This window comes from Zingiber officinale, chromosome 2A (genome assembly GCF_018446385.1).
Source record: "Zingiber officinale cultivar Zhangliang chromosome 2A, Zo_v1.1, whole genome shotgun sequence".
Lineage (NCBI taxonomy): Eukaryota > Viridiplantae > Streptophyta > Magnoliopsida > Zingiberales > Zingiberaceae > Zingiber > Zingiber officinale.
The window spans coordinates 6,405,645-6,420,411 of NC_055988.1; the positions used below are offsets into that span (position 1 = coordinate 6,405,645).

At 35.3% G+C, this 14,767-nt stretch overlaps 1 protein-coding gene across 1 annotated transcript; it reads right to left on the bottom strand.

Annotated features, from left to right (window-relative positions):
* Positions 1 to 4,677: 4,677 nt before the first annotated feature.
* On the bottom strand, positions 4,678 to 5,250 carry LOC122043515 (agamous-like MADS-box protein AGL29). Its single transcript, XM_042604148.1, has one exon. It carries the CDS (start codon positions 5,248 to 5,250, stop codon positions 4,678 to 4,680), a length of 573 nt encoding a protein of 190 aa, XP_042460082.1.
* Between the last annotated feature and the right edge of the window lie 9,517 nt (positions 5,251 to 14,767).

Genomic DNA, 14,767 nt, shown 5'->3' on the forward strand with positions numbered 1-14,767 from the left:
CGCAGACGATGGATATATGGCATCTCTAGCGTAAAGATCAAGGGTCAATTCTTAGGAACTGATGACCTAAGGTTTACCCTACCATGCGTCTAACGCCTATGTACCTGCATTTACCTCCCTCTATATCTGTGGAATTGGCACTAGTGGAGTCATTAAGATAACGAATCTATCCTTTTTTTAAGAGTTCGGTTCTTACGCTCGGCAATACCATTTGATTGAGGAGAGAAAGAAACTGTTGTTGATGAATAAGGTCAGATTCTGTACAAAAGTCATCAAATAGATCATCATATTCTTCTCCTTGATCACTTTGAATTCTTTTAATTCGTTGATCAATTTGATTCTTAACTTCATTCTTATAATTTTTGAATATTTCTAAAGCATCATCTTTGGCTTTCAATAGATACACATAACAGTTTCTAGTGCAGACATCAATTAAAGTTAATAAAGTACTTTTTGTCTGCTTTAGTTTGCACGAATTTTAAATTACATATGTCACTGTGAATTAATTCTAGACGGGTTGTGCTCCTTTCCACTGAATGGAAAGACAACTTTGTCATTTTATCCTCAACACATATTTCATATTTATGTGTGATCAACATTAAATGTTGACAATAAATTTAAATTTGCAAGTCGTCACAAAGTGTTATTATTTACATGCCCAAATCTAACATGTTATAAATTAGAACACTCGGCCAAATAAGTAAAATTTATAATTTAATTGACATTGAATTCACGGTGTACAACCATTACATTCATTTTGAATAGACCATTTTTCATGTACCCTTTGCCTATAAATTAACCATTTTCTCTCAATAGATATTTGTTGGATTCAAACACTAATCTAAAACCAACTTTGACAAGAGCCGACCATGACACTAAATTCTTTCATATGTCAGAAACATGAAGCACATTAATTAGTGTCACTTCTTTACTTAACATCATCTTCAATACCACCTTACCTAGACCAATAATTTTGGAAGTTATAGAATTGCCCATAATTAGTTTTCTACCATTACTAGGGGTATAAGTTGAAAAATGGATCTTATCAGAGTAAATGTGTCGTGTGGCACCAGTATCGACCCACCACTATTTTGGATTTTCTACCAAGTTAGCTTTAAATACAACGACAGTCAGGTCTAATTTTGACATGTCTATTAGCATTGACTTATCTTCATTCATATGCACTTGAGTGACTTTCTTTAGATATCAACAGTCTTTCCATGTGATTTGGTTTGCCACAATTGTGGCATGTTCCTTGGAATTTCTTGGCCCTCCCTTGGCTTTACCTTTTGCCAATATACTTTCTCTTCTTGTGAGTGTTTGGTTCCATCAGATTTGTCTTTGTAAATATAGGCATTTTTGTTGATTTTGATTGCTTGCAATTGTTTTCTTCAATCCATAGTCTCAAGCCCCATCTCCTTTCATTTATGCTTTAGATAATTATTAAATTTCCTCTATGAAGATAGGAGTTTCGATTATCATAGTAACTTGAAAGAACTCATTCATTGTCATGCCCTCGACATGCATATTATGTAGGATCAACTGTAACTCTAGGACTTGAGTCGTCACGATTTTAGAATCAATTATTTTGAAGTCTAAGAATTTACCGACTATGAATTTCTTCAGTTTGGTATCTTCTGTTTTATACTTCATTTCAAGAGATTCTCATAACTCCTTTGTAGTTGACATTCGACTATACACATTGTATAACGTGTTGTCCAAGCCATTGAGGACATAATTTCGATATAAGAAGTCATTATGTCCCCAAGCATCATATGCCGCCCTCTTTCCTTTATGAATCTCATCTTGAGATATGAAAGGGCATCTTCACATAAGAATCTCGCAAGGTTCAATGTGGTTAGGTAAAATAGTATCTTTTGCTGCCACCTATTGAAATCTGTACTTGTAAACTTCTCCGATTTTTCGTCATGCGTCGATGGAACAGGAGTCATTGATCATAAATCCATCATTATAGAATAGAAAAATTCATCTTAAAATTGTTGAATCTGGTGGTGGTGCAATCTGAGTGCGGGTAAAATGATGATATAATACTGCTTTGGTGAAGTTGAGGGTAGAGTTGGACTCTATCTCTTTAAGATAAATTCTCCCAAGATACAACGACTTTATCTTGTTATAACAGCACTATAAATCGTAAGAACTCTGAACCAAAAAGCTTCTCGAACTCTCTAAATACAAGTATGGAATGCAATGCTTACTTTGGTTTGAAATGGAATAAATTGACTGAATCCAATGAGAATGTGAGGGCTTTTATTTATATCAAATGAAGGGGTATAAGAACCTCTTGATTCAATTAAATCTCATCCATCCAATTTAATTGAATGATCTAGATTGCATTCCTTCTCAAGAGACATTGGTTCAATGGTTCAAATTGAGCCAATGACGAGACACTTATCCTTTTCAAGTGGATGAACCAAATTTGTCCATCTTAATTTGATGCTCTAGATTAAATCATGTAAACCAATCCATATGATTTCTCATTCACACACTTAATTGGTTCAAAAATCAATTTTCCAACAATGTCATCGTTAAAAGTTTGAGGTGTTGGGACACTCTCAGAGTTAGAGAGGGTGAATAGCTCGTCTCGCTTCGTCGATGATGATTTGTAATGGAAAACATGAAGCGAAGCTCCACCAATACTAAAACAAAGATTTATTTGGTATCCACCTCAAGAAAAGGTGACTAATCCAAGGTTCCAAACTCGAACACACTCTCCACTATGTAAACACTCCTTCTCGAAACAATCAAAAGGTGAAGAAATCTAGTACAACTCAAGAACAAGAAAATACAACTTGAAACAAGGAAATAAATGTAAATACAAATCAAAAACGACTTAACACTTGAAACCTTGAATCCCTTGAGCTTTGCTTGCTTTGAATGTCTCTTAAAGGTGAGAAATGTAGTAGCACTTTGTCTCCCAAAATTTCCAATAACTGGCAAGCAAAAGCGGAGAGGAGAGGTGTGTGCAAGGGTCATGAAAAATCCTTTTCTAAGGCTTCTTCGAGCGCCTTAATCGCTTAAGAAGATGCTTAAGTTATTACTACGTCAGCAACCTAAAGAAACAGCTAGTTTTTGAACCTTAAGTGATTACCTCAATCACATAAGTCATGTTGAATCGATTAGCCAGATCGATTCAGTAACTCACAGTACTTCGCAAAGAATAACTCTTAAGCAATCAACCTGATCACTTACTGAGTTTAAGTGATTACCCTAAGTGCATAAGAATTTCATAATAGATTATCCTAATCAATTACGGTCCTCTCTATTCGATCACTAATTAAAGTCCCGTAAATGATTAAGCAACCTTGTTTAATCGCTTACCAACTTTTCTGTTTCCTCACAGAATTATTCTTAAGCTCTGCCAAATCGATTGTTCTAATTGATTAGCAACCTTAGCTCCTTAATTAACTTGAGTCCTAGGGTTCCTTGCCTAACATCTGGTCAACCATGGCTTGTTGGGACTCCTCATTGCCTAGCATCCAGTCAATCATGACCTACTAAGACTTCTCCACCAAGTGTTCGGTCAATCCTTTGACTCACTTGGACTTTTCTCCTCGTGTAAAGTATCAACCTTGACCCACTTAGACTTTCATATGTCTAGCTTCACTCACCAGGATTTTTCACCACCTAGGTTCACTCATTAGGATTTTTCCACCTAACTTTACTCACCAAGATTTTCATCTGCCTAGCTTCACTCACTATGGCTTCACTTACCAGGACTTTTTCCATTGCCTAGCTTCACTCACTAGGGGTTTCCATCTACTTAGCTTCACTCACTAGAACTTTTGACCTGACTTCACTCACCAGGACTTTTCTCATTGTCTAGCTTTACTCACTAGGGCTTTTCAACTGTCTGGCTTCACTTAAAGGACTTTTCCAGACCAAGTGTCTAGTCAACACTGACCCACTTGAATTTTTCTTCTTCTGCCAACTCTCCCATTGATCTTGCCCTTGCCTAACCTCCAGTTAGGACTTTCCAATCAGGTATACGGTCAATCTTGATCTATTTGACTCTTCTATACATCAAACTGGTCAACTCTTAATCAGAGGAGAATTGCACCAATAATCTTCCCAAACGGACAATTACACCAACAATCTCTGAAAACACATATCGTTAAATATCTGGTCTGTCATGACCTATTTGACTATTTTTTTTCTCATATTGTCAAATATTAAAATTCAAGCTCAACCAACTTAAGCTTAATCAACCTAATTAACATTGACCTAAAAAAAAATTACACCAACATGAGGTTCGACAGAGGCAACTAGACATGCAGTTCGCGAATGGTGGTGGAGTTGATTATTAATTAATACATAAAAATAAGTTGTAGTTATTTAACGGGCATAGCTCTTAATGCATGTCATGACATGCCATGAAATTACCTTGCTGAGATTTAATCATGGAGAAATTAAACTTCACCAAAAGTAATATAAAACTTTTTAAGGAATAATTCAACATAGTTCTAGACATACCTTCAATTCATATCCATGAAATGTAACATAAAAGAAAAGAGGCAATACATAACAAATTGAAGTATAGAATCACCACAACACAATAAAGTGCGCCAAGGGGCCATGCTAGTGCCCATGTTGCGAGCCAAATGATCTAAGATGAATTTGATCCATATATTATAAGAGGAGCCAGATGTTGAAAAGGTCTTAATTGGGGGTGATCGATGAGGCAGCACCACTTCCCCCGACCATTGGTGCGTTAGCATCACCGCGAAGTATTTCTGTGATCCTAGTCACAGTTTTTACCTTTAGTCGCTCATACCCATTCATGAGTCGGTCAACTTGTTCGAGACTCGACTTGTTGATGTCTCTAGCGACATCAAACTCTTGAGTTTGGGCATTGGCGATTCGATCCTTCAGGTTGACACTTCTATCCTTCGCGGCCTCCAATTGGTTTGACAGATCCATGTACTCTTGGCTCAGTTGTTGGTGGACATGGTTTAGGTTCAAGCTTGTGTTGGCATCAAATTGCAACAAGTTTCCTAGTAGGAATCGATCCACGACTTGATCGACGCTAGGACTACCAAAAGAATAAGGATTACCTGCCGGTGAGTACATCATAACAACCACATCGACCCCGCATAACGTTGAGATGTCACTAGCCTTGGCAAAGATGCCCGCCTTGCGTTTGGAAAAACACACATGGCGGGCATCCTCACTTTGTATTTTCTTCATCTCAATCTTCCGCCTTCCCTTGCTCGGTGCACGGGTCCTAGCCATTTTAGTTGTGAGTAATGCGGTAAGGCATAACAATGCTTTAAATTGAGGAAAATAGAGATGGATGCTAAGTGCAATGAATAGTTGGTTAAATATATAGTTTTGGTAGCTACCAAACTTGTAATGAAACAAAAAAGCAAGTTTCCATGAATGATATACTAAATAAATAAATAAATATATTAGTTGACATAAGGGGAAAATGTACCATATATATATATATATATATATATATATATATATATATATATATATATATATATATATATATATATATATATATATATATATATATATATATATTTTTGATGGTTATCACAATTTGGTGATCAGTGAATCATTTGGATATGAATTGACACTTTCTATATAGTTCATTTTAAATTGCAAGCTTTAAAATGCATTTAAACCATTGCACCTTCTATAAAATCTATTTAAATAAATTTGGACAATCACAATTGATCAATTAATGGGAACTAATTATGTTGCAAATAACCAAATTTGTGTAGTCAAACTCATCTTGACAAACAAATTAGGGCACACGATCGCATCCGGAGCAAGGAGGGTGTGATAAGGATAGAGCTTGTGCACAAGTTGGGGGGATATAGAGGAGGAGAGTGGCTAGCATTAGGGGCAGGTTAGAGTGAGAGAAGATGAGCATTGAAATAGTGTGGTAGCGCGAAACAATTGAGTGAGGCAACTATTTTATCAAGGGCATTTACGATGATAAAACATTGTCGCGATCTCCGTTGGAGAAGCATAATTATCCCACCAAAGCCCATTAATTGTCGCAATAAAACAAAATGAAATCTACAACAACTTAAATATTGTCATAACTAATTATTGTGGATGATAAATTTTGTCATGAAGATTATGTTTTACATATTGATTTCTTGATCATATTGGACTGATCCTACAGATGATTTGTTGATCATTTTACTTCTAATGAATGTTTAGAGTGGTCATAAACTTGATGTGTGACCCTAGAGATGATACGAATCCTCATAGGAAAAACATTAATGCTTGCAGCGAGCCTCATTATAATCAACAATGATGAAGTGGGAATTTGATAGTATGGATGATTGTGAGATTGAAACTGTAATAGAAAATGCAATGGCTATGAATATATATACATTTAGGAAAATCTAACTTCACCATTAATGATCAAATTAACAAGAAATTAGTATAATATGTTGTTTAATTTCTAAGTTGCTCCTTCTAGTCACAACCATTTACAACCTATTCTCATAGAAATTCAATACTTCGTTTGTTACACAACTTGCAAGGAATAAAATAAACAACAAGATGGCATGGCATCAAATTAAAGCCTAGGGTGACTCCAACATCATAAATTGCACCAAAGTTTTAGTTTATAAACATTCCGTGGGTTTTCTAGAATGGGATCAATGAGAAATTGCTGAATTTTAAAAAAATATATATTAAATTTAAAATTTTAGATTTATCTGGTCTACTGAGATGAGCTTGACTTGCTGAACTCAGTGCTGACGAGTTGGAAAGGTTGTCAAGACAAGGAAGGTTGAATTGCCAAGCTGTTGAGCTAATCGAGTTGTCAAGCTACCAAGCAAATTGAGTTATCGAGCTGCCGAGCAGACTGAGTTAATGAGCAAACTAAGTTGGTAGAGTTCTCGAGTAGGCTGAGTTGTCGAGTAAATTGAGTTACATAGTTGTCGAGTAGGCCAAGATGTCGAGTTGATGAGCAGGTCAAGTTGCTAAGTAGGTCGAGATGCCAAAGAAACTAAGTTACCGAGCTATCGAGCAGGCCGAGTTGCCTAGCAGATAGAGTTACCAAGTTATTGAGCAGGGCAGGTTGAGTAGGCTGAGTTGTTGAGCAGACTGCGTTATGTACTAAGCAAGTTGAGTTGTCGAGTAGGCTGAGTTGTTGAGGCATGTGTTAGGCATAATTTTCTTAAAATAGATGTTGGAAAGTGAATGAAAAAAGGTGGAGGGAAGGAAGAGACTCCATGAGATTTTAGTCCCACATTGAGAATTTTATAGCTAGATGGTTGGCTTATATAGTTGCATGAGTATATATCTTATGAATAAATACATGATAATGGGCTCTCGCATGCATGTGTATATAGTAGACATCATGAAGGCAAGGACATGTTTTAATTGAGTAAGGGAAGAGAAATAATAGGATAATAATTGTATTGTGGTGTTAGTGGTTAAATGTAGTGGAATTAATGGATTTTTTAATATATACAATTATGGTGTTAGTGGTTAAATGTAGTGGAATTAATGGATTTTTTAATATATGATGTATTAGTCTATAAATAGGATGTATAATCATCAATGAAAGTGTATGAAAAACTTAATTTGTGTACTCGACTCATCTATTTTTGTTATTGGTTTCGAAAAGAGTTATGTCTTCCGAAAGTCTTGTACAACTTGTCATTCTTCGATTGATGGTCACTATGGCCATTGGAGCATACTAATTTGAAGAAAATCAATCAATATGAAAAAGAGGAGCAAGCATTGAAGGCCTTATTAGAAAATCACTCTACGAATGGTAGAAGTGATAGAGGACGAGGCAGAGGTTGAGGAAGAGAAAGAGGTGGTAGAAACAACAATGATCATGGGAACCAATAACAAAATCAACACCAAGAAAGCTATTTTCAAAGAAGAGATAGAGGACGTGGAAGTCATTATTTTACGACTAATAGAACAAAGTCAACAGACACGTCGAATGTTGAATTACCAATGTCATTGGTATGGTCATCATAGATCAGAATGTTATACTAATTTGAAGAAATAAAATGGAGATCATGTTGGAACCCCAAGGTTATTTTTGGTGTGATCAACCAAATTAAGTTAGGTCCTGTTATGTTTTGATCCCTGTGTCTAAGTGTGGAGCTTAGGAGCACAGGAAGTCGAGCGGAAGACGTAACTAGCGAGAAGGACGGCACGGGAGAGAGCCAACAGACTCGGTGCGTCTGAGGGATGAGGTGCTGCGGAAAAGTACACCGGCAGACGAGAAGGACGCGCGCGGCGATCCGAGGGATGAGAAGATGAGGAGGAAGGCTGCTCGAGTAGAAGGCCGGAAATTGGGTTCGGATGAGCCCTATTCCGTTGGCTGAAATCATCCAGGAAATTGTAGCAGCAAAAGAGCGAAATGGAGCTGCAAGTGCTGCTGGAGACGCCTTCAAAGGTTGTTGAAGGCACCTCAGCGCCTTCTGTGGAATGCGTCTTCCATGGCTGGAATGCGCCTTCGATGAACAATGAGAAGGCGCTTTCCAAGGCTATGGAAGGCACCTTTGACCAGGCTGAAATGAGTCGTTGGCCATGGATAAAGTTTTATCCATGAGCGCCTCGCTGGAGGCGCCTTCCAACCCTTTGGAAGGCACCTTCACCCTACGGATACGATTTTTCATGGGCTATAAAACAACCAGCTAGGAAAGAAGTAACAACTTGTGTATTCACTTTGCTAATCTTTTCTGAGCTTTCATTGTGTAAAGGCTTCTCCGCCTTTAGTGAAGGAGACTCTTAATGAGCTTTCTACTGCCTTGGATTAACAACCATTTAGGTTGTAACCAAGTAATTCTTGATCTTTTACTGATTTTATTTAAGTTGTTATTTCTGTTTAATTTTATTTGTTATTGCTACTAACCTGAGTTGAAAGATCGAGAAAGGTTTATTTTAGTGTTTCAGGCAACTCATCCCTCTCCAGCCCGCCAATCCATACCAACAGATCAGACTAACTTTGCATAAGAAAAAGTTCCCCTTTTAATGGTATGCTATGAGAAAGAGAAAACTCAACGGAATATATAGTATTTAGATACAGGTTGCAGCAATCACATGTTTGGAGAAAAGGATATATTTTTAGACTTAGATGAATCCTTTCGCAGTTTTGTCAAATTTGGCGACAACTCTACAATTTCTATTATGGGAAAAGAAAGGTAACCATACAAGCAAATGGAGATTCTACCCATATTATATCTAATGTTCTTTTTATGCCAGATTAGACTAATTTGCTTAGTGTGCGTCAATTACAAGAAAAAAAATAAGAAATTGCTATTAAAAAAGGAGTTTATCGGATTCAAGGTGCAAAGTTGGGCTTAATTGCACAAGTTAACATGACAGCAAATCGTATGTTTCCTCTTTATCTTTATACTATATCACATTCATGATTTTCAACAAAAATTGATGATGAGATATGGTTATGGCACTTTCCTATAGACATCTAAATTTTGGTGGATTAAAAATACTAAAACAGAAGAATATGGTGATCAATTTTCCTCAAATTACAACTCCTTCTCAAATTTGTGAAGAATGTGTAGTTAGCAAACAACACCGTAATCAATTCCCATAGGGAAAATCTTGGAGAGCAAAGGCGGCATTGGAACTTGTTCATTCAGATATTTGCAAATCAATAACACCACATTCTAATGGAGGTAAAAGACATATAATTAGCTTTATTGATGATTATAACCGTAAAATATGGATTTATTTGTTGCAAGAAAAATTTGAAGCGTTTACAGTTTTCAAAAATTATAAAGTACCTGTCGAGAAAGAAATTGACAACTCTATTAAGGTTATGTGTATAGATCATGGTGGAGAATATAACTCACATGCATTTACAAATTTTTGTGAGAATCATGGAATTAAGAGGCAACTTATAATAGCTTACACACTCCAACAGAATTATGTATACGAGAGGAAGAACCGCACTATTATGAATATGGTGCAAAGTCTTCTGACGACAAATAGTATTCCTAAAAGTTTTTGGCCAGAAGTAGTTAATTGGAGCATCCATATATTGAATAGAAGTCCCACACTATCTGTTCAAAATATGATACCGAAGGAAGCCTGGAGTGGAAAGAAACCAACTATTGATCATTTTCGGATTTTTTGATGTATCGCTTATGCTTATATTCCAGATGAAAGGAGAAAGAAGCTAGACAGCAAAAGTGAAAATGTATTTTTCTTAGTATGAGTAATACATCAAAAGCTTATAGATTATATAATCCCTGCACTAAGAAAATCATTATAAGTCATGATGTTATTTTTGATGAAAAAAACTTGGCCATTGAATTAAAATGACGTTAAAAAAAATTATCCCTATAGATTTTGATGATGATGAGAAAGTACAACAACCTACGGAGGATGAGCAACATGAGAAAGTCTCTCAAAATATTCCTATAGTATATCAAAGTTCAGTTGAGGCAGAATCACAAAGGTCACAACATGTTTGAAGAAAACTAACATGGATGTCTAATTAATTATGAGGTGACTGGAATTGATCAAGGTGATGATCCTTTTACACATTTTGCTTTGTTTTCATATTATAACCCCACTATTTTTGAAGTGGTTGTTAAAGAATTAAAATGGAGAAAGGCTATGGATGATGAAATTACAGTAATTGAAAAAAATAATACATAGAAGTTATGTAATCTTCCTAAAAGGCAAAAGACAATTGGTGTAAAGTGAGTTTACAAGACAAAGATAAATGAACATGCTGAGATTGACAAATACAAAGCACGCTTGGTGGTGAAGGGCTATAAGCAAGAGTTTGGTGTTGATTATAAAGAAGTTTTTACTCCTATAGCAAGACATGATACAATCAGAGTGATGATAGGGATGGCAGCACAAAATTCATAGTCTATCTTTCAATTGGATGTAAAATCAGCATTCCTCCATGGAGATTTGAAAGAAAAGGTATTTATTGATCAACCTCCGGATTATGTGAAATTTGATAATGAGCATAAAGTTTATAGATTGAGGAAAGCTCTATATGGACTAAAACAAGCCCACGGGCTTGGTATAATCGTATAGAAACTTATTTTTTTAAATGAAGGCTTTCAAAAATGCTCTTATGAATATACTCTTTTTATTAAGATTGATGATTGAGGAAAAATATTGACACTTTATTTATATGTAGATGACTTAATCTACACTGGAAATAGTACATCTATATTTGGAAATTTTAACAAATCTATAATGAAAGAATTCGAAATGTCTGATCTTGGTATGATGCATTATTTCCTTGGTATTGAAGTGGTGCAAGCCTTTGTTGGAATTTTTATTTCTCAAAGAAGATATGTTCAAGAAATTTTTGATAGGTTTCAAATGAAAAATTGTAATCCTATAAATACTCCATCTGAATTTGGAGTGAAGTTACATAAAGATATTGGAGGAAAGAAGTTTAATGTCATACTTTACAAACATATAGTGGAGAGTTTAATGTATTTGATGGTGACAAGACCTGATATTATGCATGTTGTGAATATGATTAGTAGATACATGGATTGTGTTACAGAAATGCATTTCTTAGCAATAAAGAGAATTTTTTGATACTTGCAAGGTACTTAAGAGTTTGGATTATTTTATAAAAAGGGAGAAAAAATAGATATGTTTGGTTTTACAGATAGTGATTGTGCTGGAGATCTAGATGATCAAAAAAATACATCTGGGTACATTTTCATGTTGGGTGCAGGAGATATTTCATGGTCTTCAAAAAAATAATCAATTGTTACATTATCATCCATGGAAACTGAGTTTGTTGTTGCAACATCTTGTGCTTGTAAAGCTATTTGGCTAAAGAAGATTCTTACAGAATTTTATTTCAAAGAGAATGGACATATTCAGATTTATTGTGACAACAATTCGACAATAAAACTTTCTAAAAATCCTGTGCTATATTGTTGAAGTAAACACATAGATGTGAAGTATCATTTTTTGAGAAATCCCACAAATGATGAAGTTATTAATTTTGTTTACTGCAGAAGTGAGGATCAAATTGTAGATATACCAACCAAGCCTCTCAAAATTTTTACATTTCAAAAACTCAGAAAGCTACTTGGTGTTTCTACATAGAGTCTAAAAGTTTGACTCTTTTTAAATTGATTATTATATTTGGAATACCATTTTAAGGGAGGGATTGTTGATAAAATTAATGTGTTAGTGGGCATAATTTAATTGAGTACAATAGCGGCCAGCAGCCTGCTCGCAATTGTAGCGGTGCCTTTTTACTATTCGTAGCTGAGCATAATGTAAACCTTAGAAAATTTAAGTGTCGTGACATATTTTGATCCATTTCGCTATTCGTACTTGCATAAAATGTAGTAGCCAACAAGTGTTTGATCGATGCTTCTCATATATGTATGATTATTTCATTTGATAATGCTATAAGGAACAACATGTTTATAATAGTTTCATTTAATTGTTCTAGTGTAAAGGTGATTTATGGTAATATGATATGATGATCGTGAGATGAAATTGTGCACATAATTCTTTATTTAAACTTATTTCAAGTGATACAACAAGTTTAATAATGTTTCAATTTATATTCTCTTTAGGTTATAACAATGTATATGAACAAAACTTGGATGTACAATCGATTAGACAATGATTTTATCAGAGATGATTTTATTGCTGAAGTTGAACAGTTTGTGATTTTTACTAAAAGTCATCCAGAATGTATGAATGATTCTGAGTTACGGTGTCCGTGCAATCATAAAAAATGTCAAAATAGAGCATTTCGTGATGAGGATACCGTAAAAATGCACATATGTAGAAATGGATTTGTGTCAAATTACTACAATTGGTATATATTGCCACGAAGAGCCTTATTTATATGAACCAATTGGGTCATCTAGTGGTTCGTATTCTGGGACTACTGTTACAACTCCTGAAGCATCAAATAATATTGATATTTCAATGCAATCAATGGTTCAAGATGCGATGAATGCAGTTGATTATTCGAATATAGATGAAATACCAACCCCTGAATATCAGCAACTATATGAAATGTTAAAGGCTAGTGAAAGAGAAGTGTGGGAAGACATTCCTTCTGGTCATTCACAACTATCAGCTACAGCAAGGTTATTGAATATGAAAGCAGAACATCATTTTTTAGAAAGATGTTACGATGACATTTGTCAATTGATATCAGAGTTGCTCCCTACTGATAACATAATGACTGATAACTTCTATGAAATAAAGAAATTGATCAGAGGTTTAGATTTGCCTGTAGAGAAGATTGATTGTTGTATAAACAATTGCATGATATTTTGGAATGAAGACAGTGATTTGAATGAATGTAAAATTTGTACTCACCCTCATTTTAAGCATCGTAATCGCATACCAGGGAAGAAGTAGAAAAATATTGCTTGGAAAGTGATGTATTATTTTCCGTTAACTGCTAGACTTCAACGCTTGTATGCATCTGCAGCTACAGCTAACCACATGTTGTGGCATAATGAGCATGAGCATGAAGGAGGTATAATGTGTCATCCTTGTGATTCTCCTGCATGGAAACATCTTGATACTGTGTTTCTCTCCTTTGCAATGGAACCACGAAATGTGAGATTGGGACTTTCTGCAGATGGATTTCAACCATTTGGTCAGTCGGGACAACAATATTCATCTTGGCCAGTTATATTAACACCGTACAATTTACCACCATGGATGTGCATGAAAGATGAATTTATGTTTCTTACCGTGCTTATTCATGGTCCAGCCAATCCTAAAGATAAGATAGATGTTTTCTTGCAACCTCTAATTGCCGAGCTTAATGAATTATGGAATGTAGGGTCGATTACTTATGATATTGCAAGTAAAACTAATTTTACATTGCATGCGGCCTTATTATGGACGATCAGTGATTTTTCAGCATACTCAATGTTGTCGGGATTGAGCACGGCTGGTAAATTAGCATGCCCACATTGCATGACAGAGTCCGATGCATTTTCATTGCCTTGCAGTGGGAAGGTATTTTGGTTTGATAATCATCGTAAATTTCTACCACTGGATCACCCTTTTAGGCGAAATAAGAAAAATTTTCTAAAGAATGTTGTAGTCAGAAAACCTCCCCCAGCAGTCCATGCTTCAGGTGAAGAAATCATTGAACAAATAGATAGTTATGGATTCCTCCCAGTATCTCAGCCTAATTCTGATGAGATAAATAAGTATCTTGTGAGGATGTGCAAGTGTGGTTGGAAGAAAAGGAGCATATTCTGGGAGTTGCCTTATTGGAAGTATCTACTCATTCGACATAATATAGATGTGATGCATGTTGAGAAAAATTTCTTTGATAATATCTTCAACACTGTGATGAATGTACCTGGAAGAACTAAGGACACTGTAAAATCACGTGAAGAATTAAAAGAACTAGTCAACAGACCAGAATTACATCAGAATGAAACAACCAATAAGTTTCCAAAAGCTTGTTATACATTGGACAAAGATGGTAAACAAGCTTTATGTAGTTGGTTAAAAGAAATCAAATTTCTAGATGGATATGCTTCGAATATGGCTCGATGCGTTGACATGAACAAATTAAAGATGTTTGGAATGAAGAGTCATGACTATCATGTGTTCATGCAAAGACTTATTCTAATAGCTTTTCATGATTTACTTCCCAATAATGTTTGGCAAGCACTTACAGATTTGAGTCTTTTTTTCAGAGATTTGACAGCGAGGTGTATTATGACGGTTGATATGATTCAGCTAGAGACTGACATTCCTCTCATACTTTGTAAGTTGGAGCGCATATTTCCACCAAGTT

Bases quoted from the DNA above. Each gene is read 5' to 3' on its own strand.
- LOC122043515 (XM_042604148.1), bottom strand. From the start codon at position 5,250: ATGGCTAGGACCCGTGCACCGAGCAAGGGAAGGCGGAAGATTGAGATG.